This window comes from Lepisosteus oculatus, chromosome 1 (assembly GCF_040954835.1).
Source record: "Lepisosteus oculatus isolate fLepOcu1 chromosome 1, fLepOcu1.hap2, whole genome shotgun sequence".
NCBI lineage: Eukaryota > Metazoa > Chordata > Actinopteri > Semionotiformes > Lepisosteidae > Lepisosteus > Lepisosteus oculatus.
In genome coordinates, this window is record NC_090696.1 from 26,072,083 (window position 1) to 26,098,682 (window position 26,600).

Sequence of the window (26,600 nt, forward strand, 5' to 3'; positions counted from 1 at the left end):
AGAGGGGAATAATGCAGAAAATCTGATCTTAGCTCCTTGACAGCTGCAGCACATGCCCAAGTAATATTTCTGTGGGAGGTTTCATGCCTGTAGCTTATTGTTTTTACAGTCCCAAACTTGCACCTGCTTTGAGATCATGCATGTAGAAACCACAGTACTTCACTGAACGACATCCTCCTTCGCACTCAATGTGAATCGTGCATTCAGACATTCCACATGAAACTTAATAAGAACTTAATAAACACATAAAAGCCAACAAACCTTTAATAAAATCTGACTTTTTATAATGACGTCAATATATGTACAGTTTACAATAGCAACTGTACAACTTGAACCTTTATAGGTCTAATTGGAGCTCAGTTATTAGATGAAATGGATTATTTCATTATAAAGTCATAAATGGAGTCGTTCATTTGAAGGCAGTGAGTATCTAACAGTTTTCTTTGGTTTTCTTCTGAAGGGATTCCTATGAACTAAATGAAATAAACTCCCATTTCTTCAGTATGCAATGCTTAGCTAATTTAATTTGTTAAAATATTTTAGATCATGATGTGTTTGTAGAAAATGTTAGAACTCGTTCTCCCTTTTTGCACTACTTGCATCTCCTGGGTATCAAAAGTGTGACAACATATGTGTGGCTACACAGCAATATAAAAGCACAGGTACTCATTTTGTATTATCTCTAGAGAGGATTTCCTTGCATATCTTTTCAACCACGTTTGCAGTGCTACTGAGATTTTGGATAGTCACAAACACAAACCACACATTTCAAGATTGACTGAAACACATTTGCATGTTACTGAAATTTATAAGCACAGTCAGCATTTGTCACTGATATTTAATTTTTAAACTTTTTTCATACATGATTACTACCTGTTACTACATAATACATAAGCAAAATCTCAGGTCTTGACAGGGAATGGCCTGGTTGAGTTTTTGAAACTGCTTCATTATATTCATAAGCTTCTACTTGTCTTATTATCTCTAAGTCTTATTTTCCAAAGGAAAAACCAGCAGAGTTCAGCTGAACTTTTACAACCGCGGATAAAAACAGCACTGGTACGTTTATTGATTACCATATGCTTCACAAAACCTAAGCTGCACTCTGCTGCGCTGTTTTAATATCCTCCCTGAGTCACAGTTTTGGTAACCTGTCCTCAGGGACGACTGCTTACATTTTAATGTTCTAATGTTGCTTAATGTCCAGTGTTTAATGAACCAGAATCTATCAGGGAATAAAACAATATGAATCGAAAACTCATTTAACTGCAGACTACCGACAGACAGACCATTGAAATGAGATTAAGTTCATTCTAATTTTATCACTGTAATAATCTTCTTGCTCCCATTTGTTCATGACTCTCTTTATAAGAACTGATTTATTTTGGGCTGGAAATTAATAAAGTGACCTGAGGACAGAAAATAGTTCCTAGAAATGATTACATTTATAAAACTACAGTTTTTAATTTCCACATGGATAACCATCAAAGCTGCCAAAAGTATTCTTGTGCCCTAATTATTTATAAAACATATAACATCCCCCAGACTAAATTTATTTTGTGAGTACTGTTTAAATGAAATGTAACAGTTTGCAAAAACAATCTGAGGTCATAACTTCAAGTATGAGTCTGTAATTACAAAAATGATTTAGGTTTTCTATGCACGGCTCAATTTTGCTCAAAAAATTAATCCAGAGTATTTCATAGACATAAAATGAAATACAGATACAATAGAATAGCAAAGAGAGTGCATTTTGACCATTTGAGGTTTTACCAGTTGAATTCCAGAGAGACTAAGAGAGCTGGGATACCCTTAACATTTCATACTGATTCACAGCTACAGTGACATCATGACATATTTGGCGACATCATGATTTTATGTCAGTTCCTTTACTTGTTCTTCAGAACATTATACTGTGAAACTTTGCTACTGGATATACATTTTTCTATTATTTTTTTTCTTTTTTGTTTCCTTGCAGACATGAAATAAAATGACTTGTTTGCTTATTAAATGCTTGCATCATTTGTAAAATGAAGTAACAGGAACCTTCTTTTTTTTTCTAGATGACTAACTGGAATATTTCAGTTTTGTTATGTTATGGCTGAAAAGATATAAACCCCCTTAAGACACTTAAAAGTCTTGGGGAAATAACTTGAAATGGAATATTTAAAAAACTATTTCTGCTACAAGTGTTATACTCTGTACCTGTGTTTTCAATAACAAATTAAGTGCCTCACCTAGACTCGGAAATTAAAAAATGCATCCATTGCATTCAACTTACATTGATCCTGCACTATTATCCATATCGTAAATGCCCATCCCAAGTGATGAGCCCAACCCCACAGTGCTACTGAAATCTGTCTGGGAAGCTCCTGACAACACTGAATGACGGTGTTTCACAAGATGGGCTGGACTCTGATCTCTTCTCTGTATTCAACAATTTGTATTCTAATTCAAAAGCATTCTTTTTCAAGATCTATAACCAAGTTGCTCATTGAAGAACATACAGAATAAAGGGTTTCCCTGCACGTACCTGACAGAGAAAAGACTTCCTTTGTAATGGGGATAAATATGGATTTCCTCGTTCCAACCAAAGACTAAAGACAGTGGATTGTGGATCTAGACAATAAACTGAAAAATTTAATTCAAACAGGATAAAAAGCTAGTTTTACAATACCGCCTCATGGGCAGCATCTATTTGATGGAGAAGTTCAGTTTCTAAGATTAGGTTTGTCTGTATTTTAACTATATTGAAAGTAAAAAATGGGTACTGCAAACAAAAACATAAACATATTAAAGGTGGATTAAGCTAATAACTGGATCACTGCACTACATACAGATTCAAGCAAATGTTTTGCTCTGCGAACAATAATTTAAGTCTTGCAAGGTCACACAGCAGGACTGAGTTCACACACTTTATACTGTATATTTTAATGTCCAGAAAGTATTTTCTGTATAGACTTGATCCACTATTTATTTTATCAAGCTTCTATCTGTAATGGATTTTTTTTCTTGATGAACTGTTCTGACTTGCATATGCATTATGGAAAAAAAACATTTTTATTCTTAAATTGGCAAGGACTTCAGCCTGCTGTGTAGTTAATGTTAAATAAAAATGGAGCTTTCATGCCAATGTTCCATTTGCTAAAGCCCATCCATCTAGGGCTACAGCACCTGCAGAGCTCAGACAAAATGTCCTACCTTCAACCAGAACATCATGCCTATACAAGCTACAATCCTCATAGTCAGCAATCTGAATAAAGCTCTGCTGGGGTGAAAACACTGAAAGGCTGCAGCTCATTATTTTCATGAGTCATTCCTTTGGCCCGTCTGAGAAGGTCTTTGCAGCCTGACAGGAAATAAGGGTCAGTTGTACTTTGTGCAATGTACAGTAACTGGCTATTGAATCGACATGAAAGGAACTGAAATTCTGCTTACAAATGCACTGCTATTGTTTCTCTTTCTAGCATAGTACCGCATTAAATTTGACAATATTTATTTAAAATTGAACTATTCCCTTAAACCTCTAAAATTCTCAATTAGTCTTCCAAAGAAATCTATTCTGGCTCCATACATATATTTGGAAAAAGATTTACTCATGATTGGAAAATCATTGTGGAGTGGAACATTAGCTTATTCTACTCACAATAAGGACATTTCATTACAGTATATGGTTTATTAATGCAGATCTCTTTTGTTTCTTCCGAATAAAGCATTTAATCACTGTCTTTTTCATTGACTGCAAATTTGCACTGATATGGTTTAGAGTGAATTGAATTAAATGGTTTTCCCAACATTTATTAAGCGGTATCACCATATTGTAGGCTAATCATTTCAGGCCTCGTATACCTCGGCAAGGTTGGACTTGATCAACTCTGGGATGGGATGAGAAACCACTAAATAAAATTAGATCATTGCTGCAAGTGCTGTTAGTGAAGCAGTTATTGAGACTTTTCACTCTCAATCAGAATACCCAATAAATGGTATAGAATGGCGGTAAGGGCTCCCCTAACTTTCAGAACTATCTGGTGTCCTCTTTAATTTCTACTCAAAGCTTTTGGAATCAACTCTTCATAACATTCACTCTAAATTCAAACCGATGAAATAAAATGTGTCCTTTCTCCTCCTGATCTGCTAGAAGTGGGGCTGTTGGCACAAATGACACATAACACACAGGCTGCTTCTGTTCTCCAGTGGTGCTTCCCGTGGGATGAAAAATGCTACAGTATACCATACAGTATATACAGTACACTATACTGACCAACACGTAGAAATCACCAGATTTTTTATTTCCACTGGCACAGAAAAACAACTAGCAAAACCTTACCTGTTTGCCATCCAGGGTATACAGTCTCTTCACCACCCCTGAGTCAAGCTTGATGGCTTCAGTGATGTCTGTCAGGACTTGGTCGAAGGAGTGGGCAGTCTTCTTGTTGAGGAGGATCCGCACAGCTTTCCGGGGCTTCACCCCGCTGCGGATCACAGTCACCAGTTTGGGTTTGATAAAGTCTTTGCTCTCCCTTGTCTCGCTCTTCAGTGAGCTCAGGGAGGAGAGGGAGCGCGCTACTCCTGCCTTGATGTTCACTGACCAGTTGGGGTTCACGTTCTTCATATAGTCCACCTTGCGGTAGGGCTCGTTGGAAGCACACACATAGCTTTCACCTACAAGGAGGGAAGAATAAGGGAGGTCATAGAACGGCCAAGTTCAAGTCCTGAAGACAAATGTCCTCTGCTAATGAACCCCTGAGGGAGACAAATGTTCAGGTCAGACCAAGGAGATGGTCAATATGAACAAATGGCAGTCATTTTCATTTTAATGTATTAGTTCTGAGTTTAATTATGTATTATCTTTTCAGTCTCCAAACTCAGATACACAATATAAATTTTGTTCCTCTCCTTTATAATGGCAATCACCCTTCCACATATCATGTCTTTCCAAGCTGTATATTTGTAAAAATGTTACTGACTAGTGACCCAAAACAAAAGTGACTACTTTGCAGATAACCTTGTAGGCTAGTGAAGCATTTATTTTCCAGTTTACTCCAGCTTTGTCAAGCAGTTGAGAAGAACCTAACTTATGCACAGGAATTTGACAATATGGAAACAGTGCAGTAATTTTCATTTTACTGTCTTAGTTATAAGTTATGTTATATATTATCTGGTCAGTGTCTTTAATGTACAGACTAATATGCTCAATTAAAAGACTTGGCAGACATTTTTGACAAAGTCTTCATGCACTTCTATATGTATTCCATATGTATGTAGACATGACTCATTATGTACTCAATAAAAACCTACAGTATGAATATAAGTATTTCACTTGATCTTTATAAGAGGTCAAAGTTCAAGACAAGGCAAGGAGAAGACTATGAGTGAACTTGATTAAAATATAGTATTCACACCCCTCAAGGGCTCTCACAAAGTGAACCAAACAGACTTCTCAGAATCAACAGTGAAATAAACAACTATGCTGTAGATGCAGATAACCCTGATTCCCTTATGAAATGGCTGGATGAGATCTACAAATTACCTTTATTGTATCCTTTTTACATTCTTGCAGTTGAAATTGATAACCGCTGATTTGATAAATCAAAGTCACAGAGACCCTTCCAATATTTTCATTGAGAGTTCGTTACATGGTAACTAGGACCACAATGAATAAATTTTCCACTTTTCTACAAGGACTTCTAGCAGCAATGCTTATTAATAAGTACAGAATTTATGCTGTAGATTTTTAGTGATTTCGTAGTTTTTTTATTCTCTCTGTAGTCTTGGCTACAGAATAGCCTATTGATCCCTGCATGCTAGAATGCAAGGGAGATGGGTCTTCTTTACAAGCAGCCCAACCCAGGATGATGACACAAACCAGGACTAATGCTCCCTATGATGGATGTCCAACTTTGGGCGTTTTGATGTCTACAGACAGAGATAAGTACATCTGGATGATGATTTTAAATTTACAAGTCATGGTCAATCATCTCAAAGATAACCAACCAATTAGGGACATTCAGAGCATAGAAACCCACTCCACAAGATGAAGTCACAGCTAGTCGCCAACTTTTCCAGGTTAAAAGACACTACACAACTGCTCTCTTGGCTTCTCTCTGCTTATCTGAAGCTTAGCCAGCTGACTGTCACTATTGTTGTCTAAGCCTTAGAACTTAAAAGTTTTGTCTGAGACACAAAGTTAATAGAGCCCGTTACGTAAACAAGAATTCCAACAGAGGTCCCACCTGCAGCAGAATCTTGCCAGTAATTAGCCAGCCTTGCGTCAGTACAATTGGACTTTTGTCAACATGCCTGATTATACTAATATTCAGAAGTAGCAGCTACTGTATGCTGGTAGCTAACCGAGTTTCTCATTATCAGCTGATTCACCTGGACCTGAACTTCGTGCAGAAATTGTTAACGCTAACATGGAGGTCGTTCCCGGAGAAATGACCGTTAGCACCAAGCTACAGTTGGATGCTCTCATTCCTACTTCTTCTCCAACTCAGCACCTGGACTGGGCAGGAATCAGGCAAGCAGAGGTGGAATTGCATTGCTGCAAAAAACACCAGCTGGTGGGAGTTACGAATCCACTGTTGGATCAGTATAATTCAGTATTAAACATTATCAGTCTTCATAATTACCTTGTTATCCTTCCATGTTATCCTACCACACAATGATACCATGTTCTGATATAATTTAATTCATATAAGTAAAAGTAAGTACTTATTGTTAAGAATCCAAATGTTGAGTAGTTGCATGCAACTAATGCTTAATCCTTGTATCTTAGATGTCTTTTTAATCCTTTTTTTATAACACTCAAGTAAACTATTAGCCATGGTGTATCTAGGCACCTTGACTTACAGACTGCCCATTGCTCTGTCCTAATAGCAATAGCGAATAAAAAAGCTCATGCAATTTACTGTTAAATTGATTAAATTGTGTTAGCAAAATTCTTACAACTCTTAAGACTTCTACAAGTGAGCAGTACACTGTGTATACTGTATAAAATGGGGATGCACAAAGCTTCAAGGTTGTACTTGTATTGCCTATGTTTTGTGTTTTAGTGATTTATTATCTGGGTGATTATGTTATCTCTGGGTCAAGACTGATCCTTTTAACAAAGCAAGACTCTATTTGAATCTAAATTGACATTTAGGTATTGATATTTATGCTAATCCTTAAATTCAACTCACACCTTAACTTTATCTAGAAAAGCGGGCAATTTACATTTCAAAATGAAGATTACATGAATAAAAAGGCTCACATACAGATTCCTATTAGGTAATTTTTTTCTCCCAAACAAAAGATCACTGAAACACTGCCTTCACTGAAGACACTTGTGTTGAACCACTGGATAAAATCCCAAAAAAGTATTTGAATTTTCTCTAACAAATTCTATTTACTATAATTTTTCCCCATGGGAAAAGAAATATTCAAAAATATAATAAAAGTAAAAGACCTATAAGAGGTCTTGTTATAAGAGAAACTCCAGAGGGATAAGAGAGATGTCTGGCTATTGTTTTCCACAATTATTGCTGTGTATATGCACTTCCTTCCCTGAAACATAACAGCAAGCCATGCAGGAAGAATAACAAAGACAGACTTTGTTTTGTAGGAAATCTAAAGAAATTTCTTGGGAGCTTTTGATTTTAAAGAGGTACTTCCCAGAAAACACAATACTGTTCAAATGGTTATGCATTTTTCCAAGGCTGAAAATGTGCATCTTTTTATAAAAGAATTATTTGGACTCGGACGCATGTTTAAACATTTTCTAAGGTCTCATTTTCTTCTTTTCATAGCTACTTTTTTTGCTGAACAATGCAGATTTAAAAAGAATGAACAGCTTTTTGAGACTGCCTTCAAAGCACAAATTGACATTCTATTTGTAAAACACACCCACAGTGGTTAAGGCACGGCATTGTTCATTTTTCAAACAAAACAAAAGCGATGAAAAATGCTTCCAACATGAAGGTGGGACCAACCATGCATCCGAAAAGAAACAGTTTTGTTTTTTTAAAAGCACAGAAGAAGATATCACATTTATTAGGAAAAAGTATTTAAATGAAACACTAAATTCCTTGACATAAACATAGGAATTCACTTCCTCTAACAGTCAAGAGATAATCCTTGACTGTAGATCAGCCACAAATTACACTGTAAAGCTCCACCTCACCTTTAAAATCGAAGCCAATCAACAGACAGTCTGCAAGTAACAAAAAACATCTGCAGGTCACCTTTTCACATGCTTTACTGTGCACATTAGATCAATAATGACATACCGTAGGCTTACAACAGTCTAATTATTTGGATTTAATTCCCATTCATCATGCTCTGCAATCAGAAAACAAACATTACTGATTCAACGATATGGTTACCTTGCAATGCTGTGGTAGAACTCAGATATCCATCTGAAGGTGCAAGAGCGACAGGCTCACTATTGCCATTTTTATTGTTACTGCAAAACAGTACAGGTTTAATTGAAGCAAACTGTTTTGCAGGATCCCTTGGATCATTACAGCTGTCACAGATGTAAGAGAGCACTGATGTGGTGTAACTTAAACCAAGAAACAGATGGTAGCTGGTTACATCTGCAGAGTGTTGTAAAATGTGTGGGAGCAAAGAGCATGGTTTGCATTATTTTAATTCTTTCTGATCACTCACTCACAGTGGGACAGAAAGTTTTTGAATACATTTCAGCATTTAACATTGCCAGGAACTAAAACCAGTCATGAAACAAAGTTAAGGGTGGGTGGTGTTAGTGGGTGATGTTACCATTGGGGCATTTGAACAGCAGTTAGCTCTAAATCTAAATGGCATACTGGCAAGAGTGGAAAGACTCTCGTACTATGAGTTAACTGATTGTTGTGTCCTGTCATTTGTCTTTGTGTGGTGTCTTGGCTTAGTAAATCCAAGAACATGATTGTAAGTTTAATGAAAAGAGTTCAGCCAGACAACCAGAAGAAATCTGGGCTAAAGCTGTTGGCTCCTTATAAACAGGTTTCTGGATACAGGAACAAGGATTTAATGAATGGTGCCAATAGATAACCACACAAAAACCTCAGTTGTGCTTGAACCACTAAAATAGAACACATCCAGTGCTTTAGACATCTTTAGTGCAGACAGGTGAAGGAATACTAAACAGTTTGCACTATATAAATGAGATTTACAAACAAGGGAATGTTTAAAAATGGGCATACATTGTTGTTGCCATGGTAATTTAAGGGTCTGAAAGGCAATATAACCGTTAATATAATTTTTCTAACTCGGATTAGTAAATAGATTTTGTTTACCTTTAAATTTTGAAAATTTTCACCTCCTTCAGAGCAACAGTTTTTTTTTCTGTGGCAGCTTCACAGTGTTTAATTCCATGGTCCTGCATTTTACAGTATGTTCATTACTGAACCTTAAGTACTGATGCATGAAGTGTAGTCTTTATAGAATTAAGCTTCCATTAATAAAAAAATGAAATCTTGTTACTATACAATCCCGGCAACTGATTAGTCTTAATGCCTTCATATTATGTACTGTAATTGTAAGACAAAATAATAAAATTGTCAAATAAAGCTGCTGCTTTGAAATAACTGAAAGAACTAATAATATCCTTAAAAGATAACATTAGGACTAACATTGTACTGGGTTCAAGAACAGTGTAATGCTACACAATGTAAAAGATCAAGGGTGAAAAGTTTTCATATTTTATGTATGGATATTATTATATGAAGCAGCTATGCCTTATAAGAAACATGAGTCAACATCACAAACATGAATTCGTAGTGAGGTGATATTTTCTATTCCTTTGCTAAAAGCCAAATCCCAGATCTTACCGACGACTGCTGGTGGGCTAGAAAATGAGAAAACACCACAGACTGCAGCACGAAGACTAGCACATCTTAATTATGTTAAAACACCACAATGTGTATTCTGAGACAGAAGTCCTTGTTAAATGGATTCCCATGGAGAAATCTGGTAAAGCAATGCAGATTTTATAGAGAGAAATTTGGAGCAATAAACATTTGACACATTTAATCTTTTTTTTTTTAATTAGCTCTTATTATATTGTTTAATCCTTCAGACAAGCAAGAAAAACTAAGGAAAATATTCATCAGGTCAAAAATCACTTTCTTATATGAAATTAACCATATAAAAATGATGGTGAAATATAAACTAGAGGATACAACTGAAAACTACTTTGAAGTTCATTTAAAACTGAGATCAGGAGGCATTTCTTTATGCAAAGTGCTGTGGCAGTGTGGAATAAGCTGCCCAGCCATGAAGGTGAAGCTGACAACCTGATTCTATTCAGGAAATGTGATCTTTAGATCAATTAACTACTAAAGAATCAAGATAGATGGGTCAAATGGCCTACTGTCATTTGCAACCATTGAAAAAATAGACATATCACAAAAGGTACTGACAAACATATTTCCACAACCACAGTACATCTTGTGTTGGTTTCTATCACAGAATGCAAACAATTTTGCATTTGATACGTTAAACAAGACATTTCCAAGAAGCTCCTTTAACAACCATTCAGTATTTCTCAAGTGCAGTTTCACTGGGTGTCTTACTGTTAGGAGCAATTGGCATGGGTGGATGTTTTTTTCTCTAATGCAGGCCCTATTTCACACGTACATCTCAGTCATTAATCCTGATCTGCAACAAGCATCAAATATGATTTCCAACGTTTTGGATCTTATATTTTCTTGTATACTTTGATCATTATTTTTTTTGGACTTGTCCATTAGAAAACTAACAAGGCCTTGTCGTGTCAAAAGGTTATGCTATATTAGTTAGGATCTACTGTATAAATTACAAGAAGATGGGAATGCTTTGTGTTACCGATTTGTTCCACCACTTCAGTCATGTAAAAATATATAAAATGATGGAAATGATACATAGCAAATTGCAGTTAAAAAGTCAGAATCTAGTCCAAAGTTTTTGGATTATTACTGTACTTACTATAGAGTATGCATATAATAGAATCTAAACATTTAATATTAATTATTCATTTAATTTTTTAAAGAATAGTTTTTGAAATGAGAAAAAAGTTCCAAAAACAAAACAAAATTGAAATGGTCTGATCCTTGGCTGAGAAATATCTTCATGCTTACATGCTGAAAATGTCACTTGCTGTATTAAACACCTACACAAATCAATGTTGAATCCACAGCTCCATGCGGCACTAATACTATATACTCTACAAGACAGAATCTGAGGTACAGACAGCAAAATGTAAAAACGACATCCTTGTTTTTTTGGCCTCAGGGGCTCACATAGTAAAAAGGAATTGAAAAACACACTAATATAATATGTACAGTATGTACAGTGATACATACATACAGTGATACATAACTGTATGCAAAAACAACCAGACATTACTATGACATAGCAAGTCTCTTCTTGGTGTTAAGTGCTTCAATAACATGGTTGTAAAAGGAATTCCTTTCTCTAATCTCTTCATACTGTACATTGTTCACCATACAGATTAGAAAGATTATGCCGTGGGCATCATTCTGAATACAAAGGAACAAGTAATAGGTTTATTCCATGCTGAAAAGAGAAGAGAGAAAACACAACGTTTCAGCTGTGAAGCCTTCTTCAGGTGTGTGAGAGAAAACGGACGAAACGTTGTGTTTTCTCTCTTCTCTTTTCAGCATGGAATAAACCTATTATTGTTCCTTTGCAGACTACGCATGCTGATGCAGCTACCCACCTGACCTACATCATTCTGAATACTGCATGTTAAACTTCTCTGACCTTGTGTCACCATGCTTTACTGTGGAACAGAAAATGGTAAGGTAGAGTTGTAGTAATGAGTGGTCTTTAACGAACCCCTGAGTATAGGCAGCAATTCCTATGAGTGATGTACTGTATCATATTTAATCCGATTGAGCTAAAAATCTTTGTTATGGTCTTTCTTAATCAATTAGTATCCAAGGGGTATACTAAGACTTACATACAGTTAAATCACTTCAATTGGCAAGACAATCAGTTACCAGCAGTACCACAGCCTCTTTAGTATGTTTCATAATAAATTTCCATTTTGTAGGTGGGCAGTTTTAAAAACCTAAAACAATACATTGTTTTAATCTGAGGCACAGAAGAATCTACTGTAAAATATTACTTTTGGAATAGAAATTCCAAGGGAATTCACAGTAGTATCCTGAGTATACAACTATTAAATATAAAAAATATCGGTCATATTCAAAGCAATAACTGGCCTAAGCATACAAACAATATTTAGTCTAACATGAATGCTCCATTGTTTTTGTTTTTGGAAATTCTGGTCCAGAGGGAAGTGTACCACTTACTGATCCACCAACATCACTTACAGAAGCCTGGTTTTCATCCATATAAACTACTTATACAGATTTTTATTTTTAGTGGCACTAGAAATAAAATGATGCAACACTTTAATAATTCATAAATCTGGCTCCCATTTCACAAACGTATATGCTCAGAAACAAAACATTTTTAATAATATCCTCAAAAACCATTTCACCAGCAGTAAAACCTATAACCCATGACTACCCTGAATGCTATCAATCCTGGTGACACCCAATCAGGCATATGGAAATTATGGTGTGAGTAGAGCTCTCCAAGGTGCTGAACTCAATCTACTACAGTAGGTTAATGAATGTTTAATCAAGTTATTAAATTATCTTTAGATTACATGATTAGAGCCAGTATAATTTTGGAACTAATTGTTTCGGACAGATAAGACCAAGACAAATCTCTACTATCTACTTAAAGTGATGGAAAGGTTCAAGTGTGGAGAAAGAAAGAAAGCAACTGCAGATGCTCCAAAGAACACTACTTCATCTGTGAAGCAGATATTTTGGTACAGGTACTGTCATTACTGTTCCTCCCAATTTTCCACAACTCTTAGGAACAAGATAATAAAATATAATGATTACTTCTTGCAGTTGAATATTGCAACTGCAAGAAATGCAAAACACTACATCCATAAATGAAGTGATGTACCTACCTAGATGATATACACCAGTACCTCCACTACTATCAAATGAAGAAGTGAAAAATTAATTAAGATGGAAATTTAGGGAAGTCCAGACTGTGAAAGCTGGAATTTAGCCAGGACACTAGGGTTAACACCCTACTTTCATGATAACTAACAGTAGAAAGATTAGATTTGTATGGTTGCTAGTAGATAATTGATCTAAGGTCATTTGTTGAAAGATAAAGAGTATTGGCTTTAACAACAGGGCTGTGTAACTCGCAGAAGTCTTTGTGTTTTAGAGGTATTTCCATGACATTTTCAGTTGCTACCTCTGTTTACAGTCGATTCTGAATATGTTCCCTGGGTTGGCGTTGTTAGTACCTTTGAGGATTTTTAATACATGAATCTGATCCCTTTAAAAAAAATGATTTAAGCCTGGGAGAATATGTGGTTATACTGCTCTGGATAGTATCCAAAATAGTATTGCAAATTAGGGGGTAATGAAAATACTGAACAGGATATAAAACAATTAAAATAAAAGGGTCAGCACTGCTCTTTAGCCCTTGGGTCCTGTGTTCAATTCTGGACCTGGGGTGCTATCTGCACGGAGTTTGTGTGTTTTTCCTGCATTTGAGTGGGTTTACTCTGGGTACTCTGGTTTCTTTCCACAGTCCAAAGACATACTGGCAGTGTTGTTTCTTCTGTCACTCTTTCTGTCTTCCTTCTGTTTCCTTCCCATCTCTCTGTTTTGTGATTCCTACCCCTTTACCTCTTCTGTCATTTATTTTGCCTTTCTCTGTGTTGAATATTTATCCTTTATTATGATTAACAAGAGTGTTTGACCAGAAGACCCCTTTGATCACACGTTTCTACCTATTCTGCAGCTGGGCAAACATCGGAATTCTGCCCATTGTCTTCAGACTCTTTGAACTGGAAACATTAGACTATGATACCAGTATCTCGTAACATTAGCAGTAGTTTTTTTGGTAAAATGGTAACCACAATTGTACACTAAGTAAATGTTATTTATACGTCGTACAATTTAATATTACATCCTACTATTTAGTTTCTATGCTTTTTAACCAGATACTATTTCATTGTCTTTTTATTACTTTCATCTAGAAAATGAAAATGTGTCAACATAAATAACAATTGTAAATCTTTTATACAAAGATTCTTCAAGTCAATATCTTTTGTATACATACTCATTGTGTTTTTGCTACCCGCATGCAACAGTACACATTTGTCTGCATTAAGTGTCAAATGTCATATGTATGGCCAGATTTAGATTCTCTCTAAATCCTTTTAATGTTTGCCAATTCTCTTTTCTGGCAACACCTACAAACTTAACTAGTTTACTAAACATACTCAAATCTTGAGATCATTGATACAAATGTGGAAGAATACAGATTCCAATACAGATTTATGTGCCACTAATTACAGGTACACCTCCCAAATCTGAGCATTCATCTTAGCTTAATCAGATAAATCTAAACTGTCTACTATGTGTGTTATCCATTTACCAGTTTTAAATCACATGTATTATCTAGAATGCCAGCTATTTGATAATTAATCTTTTATCAGGAACTACTAGCCTGTAAATAGCATACTAAAAATGCACTTGCTTTGTCCTGGTTACCGAGACTTCACTATTTATGCAGTGAAGAGACTGACTTCGAAATATGGTCTTTATCCATTGACAGAAAATATCCTTCATACTACATTGATATAGTTCTAATGCCCTTCAACTGCAAGTTTTTCTCCAGACCAGTCAATCATCTCTTACTACCAACACTTAATCAATGCAGTCTTCTTTTCCACTCTTTCCAAATGCCATTAATGCTTGGAACTTTTTATTGCAAGTCATGGAAAATGTCCGTGAGTCAACAATAATCAGGGGCACATTGCAAAGTTGGGTCCCGAACCCATCTGAAAGCCCACAGAGAGTTTGCAATAAATTATTTAAGTGATACAGCAAATGCTACACTGGAGTAGCTCAACAAGGAGATAGTGAATAATCCTTGAGTGACCCAGTCAAAGACTTGAATTAGGTTTGAATGAAAATGTATGACAAGACTTGAAAAGTGCTGTTCATCGATGTTTCTCAACCAACTTGACACAACTTATGGGCGAAGATTACACTTTCCTGACGCTGACGTGCAAAGCTGGTAGAAACTTATCCAAAAAGACTTCCAACTGTTACTGCTGCCAAAGATGATTCCTCCATGTACTAGCTCAATCAATACATTAATTTTCATTTTTTCTCTGCTGTGTTTGCTGACATTTAACTTTCACCCACAAAAGTGTAAGCATTTTTTACAAAACAAATTCACTTAAAAATGTGTTTAGATTATATCTAACTCAACAAAATGAAACTAATTTTAAGGGGTGAATCATTTTTTAAACGATTGTGTAACACTATTAACAGCTCCAACTTTCAGAAAAATAATGCTTTGATGAGTTTCATATTTATTTATCGGGTCAACATTTAATAAACAGCTAATTAATACAGTTAGCTCAAAACTGGTTTCACCATGAGTGAAATATGACAAACTCTGAAAACAAAAATACCAAAGAAACCCAAACAGTTCAACAGCAGTTATGCTGCATCTTGGGACAATCAGAGGTGTGGATTAACTTTATCTTGGAGATTCACAAACATAAGATCAACAGTACTGCCTCAAGTAGTTCTCCATTCACCCATTTTCTAATTGCTTCATCCAATTCAGGGTCACGGGGTAACAGGTTTTCTCAAAGCCAATTAACCTGTCTTGTCAGCATAAACCTGCTAAATATCAATGCTTCACACTGTGAATGAACCTCGAAAAACTTCTCATGCAAAACTTGAAAATAACTGAATGATGTCTTCAATAAGAAACCTTTAACTTGACATTAACTTGCTTGGTCTTTGGTCCTTCTTCAAAAACAGGTTCTTAAGCGATAAGATGTTAACTTATCCAATGACAAACTTATGCTTGACATACACCATATATAATAAGAACATTTTATAATTTAGGGTCCTTTGTTACTTGTGATTAAAAGCACTGGATTGAAATTTGGATAATCTGTTTCTCTTAATAAGTCCCTAAAAAAGTATATGCATTCAGTTTCCCCCAAAATAAGAGAAATAGCTGAAGCTGATGATGTAATGGATGAATCTTACAGTTACATTTCTAAATAAACAGATAACTAAAACAAACAGACATTAATCTTTTATAATTGTTTGACATGTCAACAAAGAAACCAGTACCTTAGGATAAATCCTTTTCATAGAAGACATTATAATCATGACCCCTTAGCTACTCTGAATTTCAGAACAAAAATCGTATTCATCAAATGCGACTATTTTTAAAGCATGAGCTTTTGAAGAATGCTTTTACTATATATGTTAATAAGGGTCTGAAATTGCAAGAGCGCCATTAGCAGAACCTGTGTTTCTGCTGTAGTCTTGCCCTTCTATCGCGATTCACTTTCTTGTGCAAATATATCCCACGGTAGATAGTTTATAGGAACATATAAATCCACATATGAAAAAAAAACAGAAGACAAAAAACATTGTCTCATCTAAAAAACCTTTCAGGTACATTTTGGCACTCTTATAGTCTTAAAGCTAAAACATGGGACTTCAAGTCGCCACAGCTGCATTTACAGTATGGCCTGATTTTGGTCAAAAGCTGAGAGTCTTTGCAGATCAGAGGTCTCATAATCCATCATAAATATACCAGGTTAATTCTAAAGATGAATAGATGGATAAGCAAAAGGGTTTTATCTTTTTTAAAACTTTTTGAGCTTCTCATTTAGACTCATTAATTTAATTTTCATTATTCTTTTGTATACTTGTAAAAGCATACTGTAGGCCTACCGTACAAAACTCTGTTTGAAAAAAAAAACAGAAGACTAACTGAAATGAAGTACAGTATTACAGTGAGTTTTTTAAAAAAAAACAAACTTCTATCTCTGCCATAATTAGAAGCCATTTCTATAAGCCTTTCTAAAATAGTAGCAATACATACCCCAACTCATACGTGCAAATTGCCATAGCTTCCCCCTTCTGATGAGCAAGTGTCTGAGCTCTCATCATGGCTTCGTTTTACAAACAAATGTTATACCCAGGATAAACAAAACAATTTTTGTGGTTTAACAGCAGTTCATTCCTTGCTTTCCTCGTTCTAGACTTCCCCTTTTTGTAGAAATACCCCTGCTATTTCCTGTTTCTAGAACAGCAAAGGAGAACTTTTGCAGACAGAAAGCTATTGTTAAAAGGTTTCACAAAGCATCTTCATTACAGTGCACTCAAGGTGGCTGATATGCTCTGACTTTATTGCTACGTCAACTCTAGAAAACCATTACATTATCTACTACATGATTAAAATACTTTATATCATTGTGCGTTTTTTCTTGCTGTGTAAATGAGATTCACTCTTAGCTATCCTTAGAACATGTCTTCTGATGCAGAGAGAACTTAAGATATTAAACAACACTCCACCCTTTCTCTGTTCAGATGTAGAACTTAAAATTAAACTCTACAAAACTGAGCACCTTAAATCATTTACAATTGCAATAATTCCAGGATTTTCATTTCTTTCTGGACCCAAGAGCTTTAAAAAACACCCTTTTAATCCCTTCACAAGCAGTTTTGCAGACCTCAATTTCAGTAATGAAAGCACCTGCCCATTAGAAACACAGTACTATATAATAAAACTCACTGTATCTCCCTTTTAACCATTTCATTTTAAATCAACAACCATATAAAACCTACAGAATACACAAGTATCATGACAGCTTTTTACTGTCAGCTGACAGACTGACATTTCGCATATCCAACTTTATAAAGGAAGATAAGCATGTATCTATGAGTGTGAAATAAAGGGTCTTCATTAAGGTTGCATATACTAAGGTATCTTCATTTTCACAACACCCACTCAACATTTTCAACACTCTGTTGGCAACCTGAGAAACCACGTAATGCACTATTACTAACTTGCTCCCAGCCTCCAAATATTTAACAAGTAGGCAGCTGCCTCCGATTCTTATTTCCATCCTTCTCCTATCTTGTTGTACAGTATATCATTTTGAAGTGCAGATAAAGAGGCAATATCTCTAATCTTCTAAATTAATTATTTCTTCTTTTTGAGAAATATTTCTGTAGGAATTATTCTGAGCTTACCTTTTTACAGTCTTCTCATTGCCATCTAAAATATTAGCAATTAGCAATCAGAGCTACCTCTTTGAGATCAAGTGTGCAAAGCACTGATTTAAATTAACATAAATTACTTTTTGGACACGACAAGAAATAAAATCTTCATAAAAGGAAGAGGAGCAGACTTTAAATGTGCTGAAGAGAATGGAGAAAAGCAATACAACTGCCACCCAAAAATGAAAGAAATCAGAATTCACTAAATATCTTAATACCTTCATATCAAATTATCACGCCCAAGCAACAAACATGGACAACTTCTGTTGTACTGTATATATTTGAAAATGTAAAACTTCAAAATAATGGCTACAATTGAATGTAATTGTAAAAACAATCGAATGGATTCTGACTGAAAATCACAAGGATAAAACCTGGGTATCGCAGGCTCTTTATTTTTGAAGGTGTTTTGGTAACACATGATGCTGATCAGATTACTAACTCTATCACTAAATCACTAAAATCAAAATCGCCAATAGCCCCAACTTCAGAATACTGTACATACTACATATTATGTATGCATGTCTAACAAAATAATTAACCAAGGCTACTTTTTATTTTAAAATATACATAACCACATAGTCAAATAATTAAAAAGCATATTACAGTGTTTGATGTTTCCCTTTGTTATTCAAAGTTAGTGAATGAAAAATATGAACAAAGAAACTCTTACAGATCTCAGCTCGATCAGGCATTGCTTGCTCACCCCTTTTCTATTGAAAAGTATGATTCCAGATTGGGTCACAACTGTTGACGCCAAATTTCTTCTACAAAAAAAGTCAAAATATTACATATTCAAAGAGATAACACAGAAAAGTCTTTATGAGTCTTTAAGACTCCAATTAGTTTTTGTTTGTTGTGCCTATTCATTTGTTTTGAATGTGTGGCCATTCTTCTTTTATCAGAACAATTGTGTATTTAATTTTGTCTTCACCTTACGCGCCATAGAAAATGGTAAGTCTAGTCCCATTAAATGTTTGAAATAGGAGTTGAAAAACTACTACATTTCTTAGACAACTGAATTAATAGTGGCTCATAGACGTTTTTAGAATGTTTTAAAACAACATACAGTATGATGCATCATCAGCACCCATCTTACTGTATACCGTCTCAGAGTGGAAAGTGACTGGGTATTATGTCTGTTTTTATTATCGTTTGAAACCTCCTGTGCTTTTGATGCATGCTGTACATTTAAGAATTAGCTCTGTCAAGTCAAATTCTGCTGTAATTACATGAGCAAACTCTTTTGTCGCAAATTGTTACGTCCCAGTGTGTGGTCCATGTGTGTTTTTGTTGCTATGTTCCACACTTCCTGACTTTGATTGTTCTCCCTCCCCCATTGGTCCATCATTACACCATTGTTTCCATATTACGTCATCTTCAATTAACTCTCGACCAATCAGAACTCATCTTATTCAGTATATAACTTGGAGATTATCAGAATGAAGGGCTCTTTTGCTTGACTTTGGTTCTGCTTGGCTCAGCTTTGTTTCGCTTTGCTACGGCTTCGTTTTTCTCATTTTTGTTCGTTTAGTTTCGCTTCGTGTGTGTGTTTTCATATAGCTTTAGCTTCGTTGGTTTGTTTTCATCTCCTTGTACTTTCATTTGTTTGTGTTATCCTGTATTTTGCCATTACCTTGCCCAAACATGTTATATCAATCTCTGTGTTCTTTTGTACCCTATTCCTTGAGTCTACTCTCTTTCTCCCTTATTTGTATTTGTAGTTCACTTGTGTATTTGTGTGAACTTTTGTGTTTAGAGTTAGTTCAGGTTGTCGGGTACATTCTGTACACTTACTGTAGTGGATCTTTGTATTAATACACTAGTTTAAGACAGGTGAGTGCCTTTTGTCTTGTATGGTTTTTGGGTGGTTAGTGAAGGTAGCTAAGGCGTTAGAAGATGCCGAAGACCGAGTGTTTCGGGTTTTGTTTTTGTAGTTAGTTCAGCTTTCCCTCACTTCAATAGCCAGCTCCATTTTGTTTGTTGTTTTCTTTTTTTGGCACTAATCTAGTTCCCTCTCCCTGTGTGTTATTGTGTCCTATTTACGTACCAGTCACTTATTCACTTTAAAAGAAATCACTTTTACACCAAAACTTGTCACGCTTCCCAAGACCCTCACCAGAAACCCACCTGCATCCAAATCATACTAAATTTTACACCCCTTTACCCATAGACACTTGGGGTCATAACACAAAATTCCAAAGCCACACTCGACAAACATAATGCAAAGATAAAAAAGAGAGACTATGTTTGTAAATTAAAACTGAAATGGTTATGGTACAGGTGATTGAACTAAAGATATTAGGAACATAATACCTATGCTTTTCATCCTGTTACTATGACCTGCTCGTAAGCAACCTTATGTACACTGTAGGATTTAGGATCAGTAAATTTAGGAGCAGTAAATTTCATTACCTAAAGTAATTTATAGAAAATAAATACTCTATACTACAGGAAAGCCTTATTAGTATAGTGAATAAACCCCAGATAAAATGTAGGTGGAAGGGAAATATTACATTTCAGATCCATTCCACTTGCATTGCTACTGTATGTCAAAACTAGCGAATTTGTTCAATATCAACAGAATATCAACACCTGAGGGTCACAAGCAGAAAAACAACTTTCTGTTCCACAAAATCAAAAAAACTCAAAAATAGCCTCTCCTAATCACGTGCTGATCTTGAAAATTAACTTTAATGGGAAGGCCTATGTTGCTAGTCAGGTGTGAATGAAAAAGAAAAATAGCTTAAATGTAAAGCTGTACAGTCATCAACAAATACCCAAGCTAAAATATCAAGATCAAAATTGCAATTCCAAGATCAAAATTGTATACAAAATATTGTATTTTGCATACAAAAATACAATAATGAAACACATAACCTACAATTCTATTAAATCAAAACCAACCTACAGTACCTTTCTGCTAATCAAAAACCATCATGTAAAAATATTATTTTAATGTCAAGAACCAATGTTTGCATTGCTCCCACAAATGCTGACAAGGTAAAGCAATTAATGTGATCAACTGTCCAAATAATATAACCCCAATTAAAACAAGGTTAGAACACTTTATACTTACAGTACATAAGCTTATAAAATGTATATAAATTTGAAATGCAACAGACATCCTAATTTGTCATCATAACTGGAAAGATAACCTGTAGGTTCTTTTACTCTGTTAGTGATGCAGATCATCACAGTCACTTTACTCTTCGAACCATATCCCTTAAATGGGTTAAATCTACAATTCTAGGTCCACACAATACCAGTCTGGACAAATACAGTAGTGCTATTATGCGGTCCATTATTTTTCACTCCACGGTGTTTGAACAACGGCATACGCAGCGTGTAATTTATTTATCTTAACTGACAGAATAGTGCGATAGTAAAGACCGAAAATACATTTTAATAAAACAAATGTCTTAATGCTCTTACCTTCTGCTAGCTCTTCCAGGCTCGTGATCTTTCTGGACCCATCCACCGTGTATATGGTCCTGACTCCCTGAGGCAGGTTCACATTGTCCGAAAGGGACCTCGTTAGTTCCATAAGCAAAGCGTCAAAAGATCTGAACCGGTCATTTGACACCGCATAAACCAGACCTTTGAAATATTTATCTCCATTTCGGTAAAAGCGAACTTTTTTGGCTTTCTTCTCCGAACTGAGAGCCTGTAGAGTGCGGGTACGGTAGAAGCTACAGTGGGCGCTGTGTGCTGGACTAGGAATGAGACCGTTTCCTTTGGACCCAGTCTGGGATCCCGAGCCAGTCCCTCGAGAAGACCGGTGCGCCTTGTCTCGTTCCTCGAAGTGCTCCAGTTCGATACTTCTGGTTAGGGACATTCTTGTAGTTTACGTGAATTAAATGTGGTTATAGGACTGAATAACAAGACCTAATATCAATGATCTGATCTATTTCGTGAAAACTCTATTGCAGATGCCTCCTCGGACGAAGCAGGCGACAAAACAATGCCCCGTCAATCTATTTTAATAACGGTAGACTTACTACTCATAGATCTTCCACTGATGTTGCTGGAGTATATTATGCCGCTAGTCAATATCCGTTACTGCAGATAGCTGAATGCAGTCTTTTCATAGTCCCCTTTAATATTGTACATCTGAAAATACACCTAGACCAGTTTCCCCTGTCCAAACCAATACTGCAACAACACGAGAGATTATGAGTGGGTTACAATTTATTAAATGTAACCACTAATTCATCAAAATCTTTAAAACTAAAGCATAAGGCTGTAATACGCTGTCTTAACAACAATATTAATAACCAGAAAATTAAGGCAAGGCTCTGTCCAGATTTATAGCTGTTGTTTTTTCGGTCAACCGCAGATGAAGACTCAAAGCAATCAATCTAATCCCAGCAGTTGCCTGTGGTATTATTCACGTTAAAAAAAAAAACAATAAACCGCGAAAATAAACAAAAACAAAAAAAACAAAAAAATGTTAAATTATTTTGTTCACTGCATTTAATTGCAGATGCATAACTTCACAAATACAAACTGCAGCCTAACAGAGACGCATGCCTACTGCAGAAAACGCTCGCCTCCTCTTTCTCACATCCTTTTTGTGGCAACCTCCCAGCTCAGAACTACAGCAGGGGACAAGCTGCAATCAACCAAAGTAACGCAGTGGGAGGGAGCGAAAGGGATCTTCTGGGTCCTAATGCCACAATTCGGATTTGATATGATTCACCACAAAGAGATTCGGATCTTTTGACAAATTCTCTTTAACATACTACTCATTTTAGAAGCGAGGAATTGTAAATATTATAACAACATTTCTATGATTTGTGACAATATTAACGTGGTAATTGTTATAAGTTAAATAATAATTGATAATATTCATAATTTGACTTTTTGAACAACCAATAGTAATACAACTATTGTCTCTAGACTAGACAGACTGCTGAATTCCCATTTTATAGCTTGAACTAGCAGTCAAATCTGAGGAGCTAAGCAAGTCTGGACCTGGTATGGGCTGGGGTTTGAAAACAAGTTGCTTTCTAAGGGGTGCTGGTGTACCAAAGAATAACTCTTCCAGTGATGATGCATGTTCTGTTTTACAGGTGGCAGAACTCCCTCTGGACCAGAATTTCCACACCGCGGTGTGGTGATCAGGGACATAGTGCTGTAGGAGGTGCTGTACTTTGGGAAAGAAATACAACAGAGAAGCTAAATTGAAATTCTTCACAAGCTTGTGATTTTCTCAAAAAGCCATTCACCAAGTCCAATCTTCACTCAAAACTTAGCTGTTCTCTCCATGCTAGCTGATGCAATTAGTGGATAAAGTGTGAAGCGCTCATTAAAATACAGGAGAAGGCTTTCCTAATGACACTGTTCAAATTCTCATCCTACTTTGTTTGGAAAACCATTACAATATTGTATAACAAAAATAAATGTAAACATTGCAACAGCAGCAGTTACTGTACTAGTACTACATATATCTTGTTCAAAATAAATGATAAGCATACAAATTAATCAAGTGGACACATGTGAATGGTCACAGAATACTGTATGTACAGTATATACAGTATACAGTTCTTAAATGCAGGTCTTTAGTTTTCAGTTAGTAAAAACCTCCTGTATACTGTACATGGTTTTGAATAGATACAGTATGATATAGTGCATTACCAGGGGAAATTGAAGTTAAATGAACAAAAACCCACATATATGAGTAGTCTCTTGAGGCTGAATTTCCCTTCTTATGAGTTCCTGCTGTACTGTACTGGACTTTTCCCATAAGTCTAATACCTCAGCAGACAGAAACCAATTATACAAAAGGACAAAGGATTATTGGGTGCAGAACAACTTGCTATCTCAGATTGTTTTCCACTCATACCTTTATGTTTGGGGAAAATGTCAAAATCTAATGCCCAGAGAGGCTCAGATATACTGTACATTGCGGAAATGCTTACTTGACACACCAGGTAGGGTTAGGGTTAGCAACCACACACTATTTAGACACTTTTTAGGCTCCGCGCTGGATTTTGGGTCCCAAGTCAGGTTTAAGACAAGTGGTTTCGTGATCCTAGCTGAAATTTTTTTTCCCGAAACTCCGGTGGGTCTGGGTGGTCTGGGTTCACCGTGTGGTAGATGTTTTCCAAAACTGAGTCAGTCCTATCACATGAGTAACCAAACACAATTGAAACTCATTCAAATGCAAGTGCTTTCTATCCGTGGACGTGATTGTTTCCCACTTATTCCTTTTGGTTTGGGGAACATGTCAAAATCCTATGCCCAGAGAAGTTCAGATAGAGTTCGCAGAAATGCTCAGTGGACACCCCAGGTAGGGTAAGGATTAGTATTTACACACTACTTACAGAATTTTTAATCTCAGGGTTGGATTTGGGGCCAAAGTCAGGTTTAAAACAAGTGGTTTTGTGATCCTAGCTGAATTGTTTTTTTCTGAAACTCCGGGGGGCCTGGATGTCGAGGTGCACCGCGTGGCAGTTGTATTGCAAAACTGAGTCAGTCGGATCACACTAGTAACCAAGTATGATTGAAACTCATTATAATGCAAGTGCTTCTATCTGTGGTCGTGATTGTTTCCCACTCATTCCTTTTGGTTTGGGGAACATGTCAAAATCCTATGCCCAGAGAACTTCATTTGACACCCTAGATAGGGTTAGGGTTAACTTTCACACAGGATTTAGACACTTTTTAAGGTCAACACTGGATTTTGTGGCCCAAGTCAAGTTTAGGATGGGTGGTTTTGTAGTGCTATCTGAATTTTTTTTTTCAGAAACTCTGAGGGTCCTTTGTGGTGTGATACACTGCACGGTAGTTGTATCCCAAATCTGGGTCGGTGGAAACAAAAGTTGTAACAAAACATTTTCGAATGTTATACATTTGAAACAGCTTTCTCAATTGCTCCTCTCTCTTACAATTTGGTTTGGTGAACGTCTCAAATTCCAATGACTAGAGGCCTTCATAGACAGATTGTGAAACTGCTCAGTTGAAGCCCCAACTAGGGTTAGAATTTGCATTCACACACTACGTAGACATTTTTACACTCAGCGCTGGGTTTTGGGGCCCAATACAGCTTTAGGATGAGTGTTGTTTTTAGTCCTATCTGAATTTTTTTTTTCACTAACTCTTGTCTGCCTGGATGGCGCAGTGCACCCTTTGGTAATTGTATCGCAAAACTGAGTCTGTCGGATCAAAAGTTGTAACAGAACATTATCAAATGTTATAAATTTGGAACAGCCTTCCTCAATTGCTTTGACTGTTTCTCACTTGTACACTTTGGTGTGGGGAACATGTCAAAATCCGATGACTGGAGGGCTTCAAAGACTGATTGCGAAACTGCTCAGTTGAATCCCCAGCTAGGGTTAGGGTTAGCATTCACACACTACGACAAACTTTTTACGCTCAGCGCCAGATTTTGGGACCCAAGACAGCTTTAGGATGAGGATAGTTTTTTGGTCCTATCTGAATTTTTTTTCAGAAACTCTTGGCTGCTTGGAAGGCGCAATGCACCCTTCAGTAATTGTATTGCCAAAAATGTTGGATCAAAAGTCGGAAGAAAACGTTATCGTATCTCATAAATTTAGAACAACTTTTCTTAATGGTTTTGATTGTTTCTCACTCACACAGACTGGTTTGGGGTAAATGTCAAAATACGACGACTAAAAGGCTTCATAGACAGTTTGCGAAACTGCTTAGTTGAAGCCCCAGCTAGGGTTAGGGTTAGAATCCACACACTACTTAAACAATTTTTACACTCAGTGCTGGTATTTGGGGCCCAAGACAGCATTAGTATGGGTATTTTTTTGCTTTTGTCTGAAATTTTTGCTGGCTGTATGGCGTGGTTTACAGTTCAGTAATTTTCGGTTGGATCAAAACTGGGAACAAAACATAGAATCTAATGAATTTGGAACAGCATTTCTCAATAGATTTAAGTGTTTCTAGCTTATGCTATCAAAAAATCTGATTTTTTTTTCAGAAACTTGGCTGCCTGGATGGGACGGTGTACTGTTTGGTAATTGTATCACAAAACTGAGTCTGTCAGATCAAAAGTGGGGAGAAAACATTAATGAGTCTCATAAATTTGGAATAGCTTTTCTCAATGGTTTTGATTGTTTCTCACTCATACACTTTGTTTTGGCAAACATGGCAAAATCCGATGACTGGAGGGCTTCATTGACAGATTGCAGGATTGCTCTGTTGAAGCCACAGCTACAGTTAGGGTTAGCATTCCCACAGTACTTAAACATTTTTTTATGGTCAGGGTTGGATTTTAGGTCCAAAGGGAACATTAGGACGAGTGATAATTTGCTCCTGTCTGAAATGTTTTTATTTTCTGAGACTTTTGGCTACCTTTTGTTGTGTGTTGCAGTGCTCATGAATTGCATTCCAAAACAGAGTCAGATCAAAAGTTGTAAGAAAACCTGTTCTACTGAAGACCATTAATTTATTTACTGTACATGAGTATTTTACAATGGTATT

General features: G+C 36.1%; 1 protein-coding gene across 6 annotated transcripts in view; it reads right to left on the reverse strand.

The window, feature by feature from the left end:
- The window catches only part of dclk2a (doublecortin-like kinase 2a), an 83,487-nt gene extending 60,759 nt beyond the window's left edge, over positions 1–22,728 (reverse strand). For all 6 annotated transcript variants that reach the window (XR_001478215.2, XM_015344692.2, XM_015344689.2 and 3 more), the window contains exons 1-2: positions 21,579–22,728; positions 4,328–4,662 (exon numbers count right to left, since the gene is read on the reverse strand). Coding sequence is in view for 5 of the 6 variants with exons in the window: in XM_015344692.2 (XP_015200178.2) it covers positions 4,328–4,662; positions 21,579–21,981 (738 nt within the window). In the remaining variant the exon portion in view is untranslated. The remainder of the gene's footprint in view (positions 1–4,327; positions 4,663–21,578) is intronic.
- Positions 22,729–26,600: the final 3,872 nt, after the last annotated feature.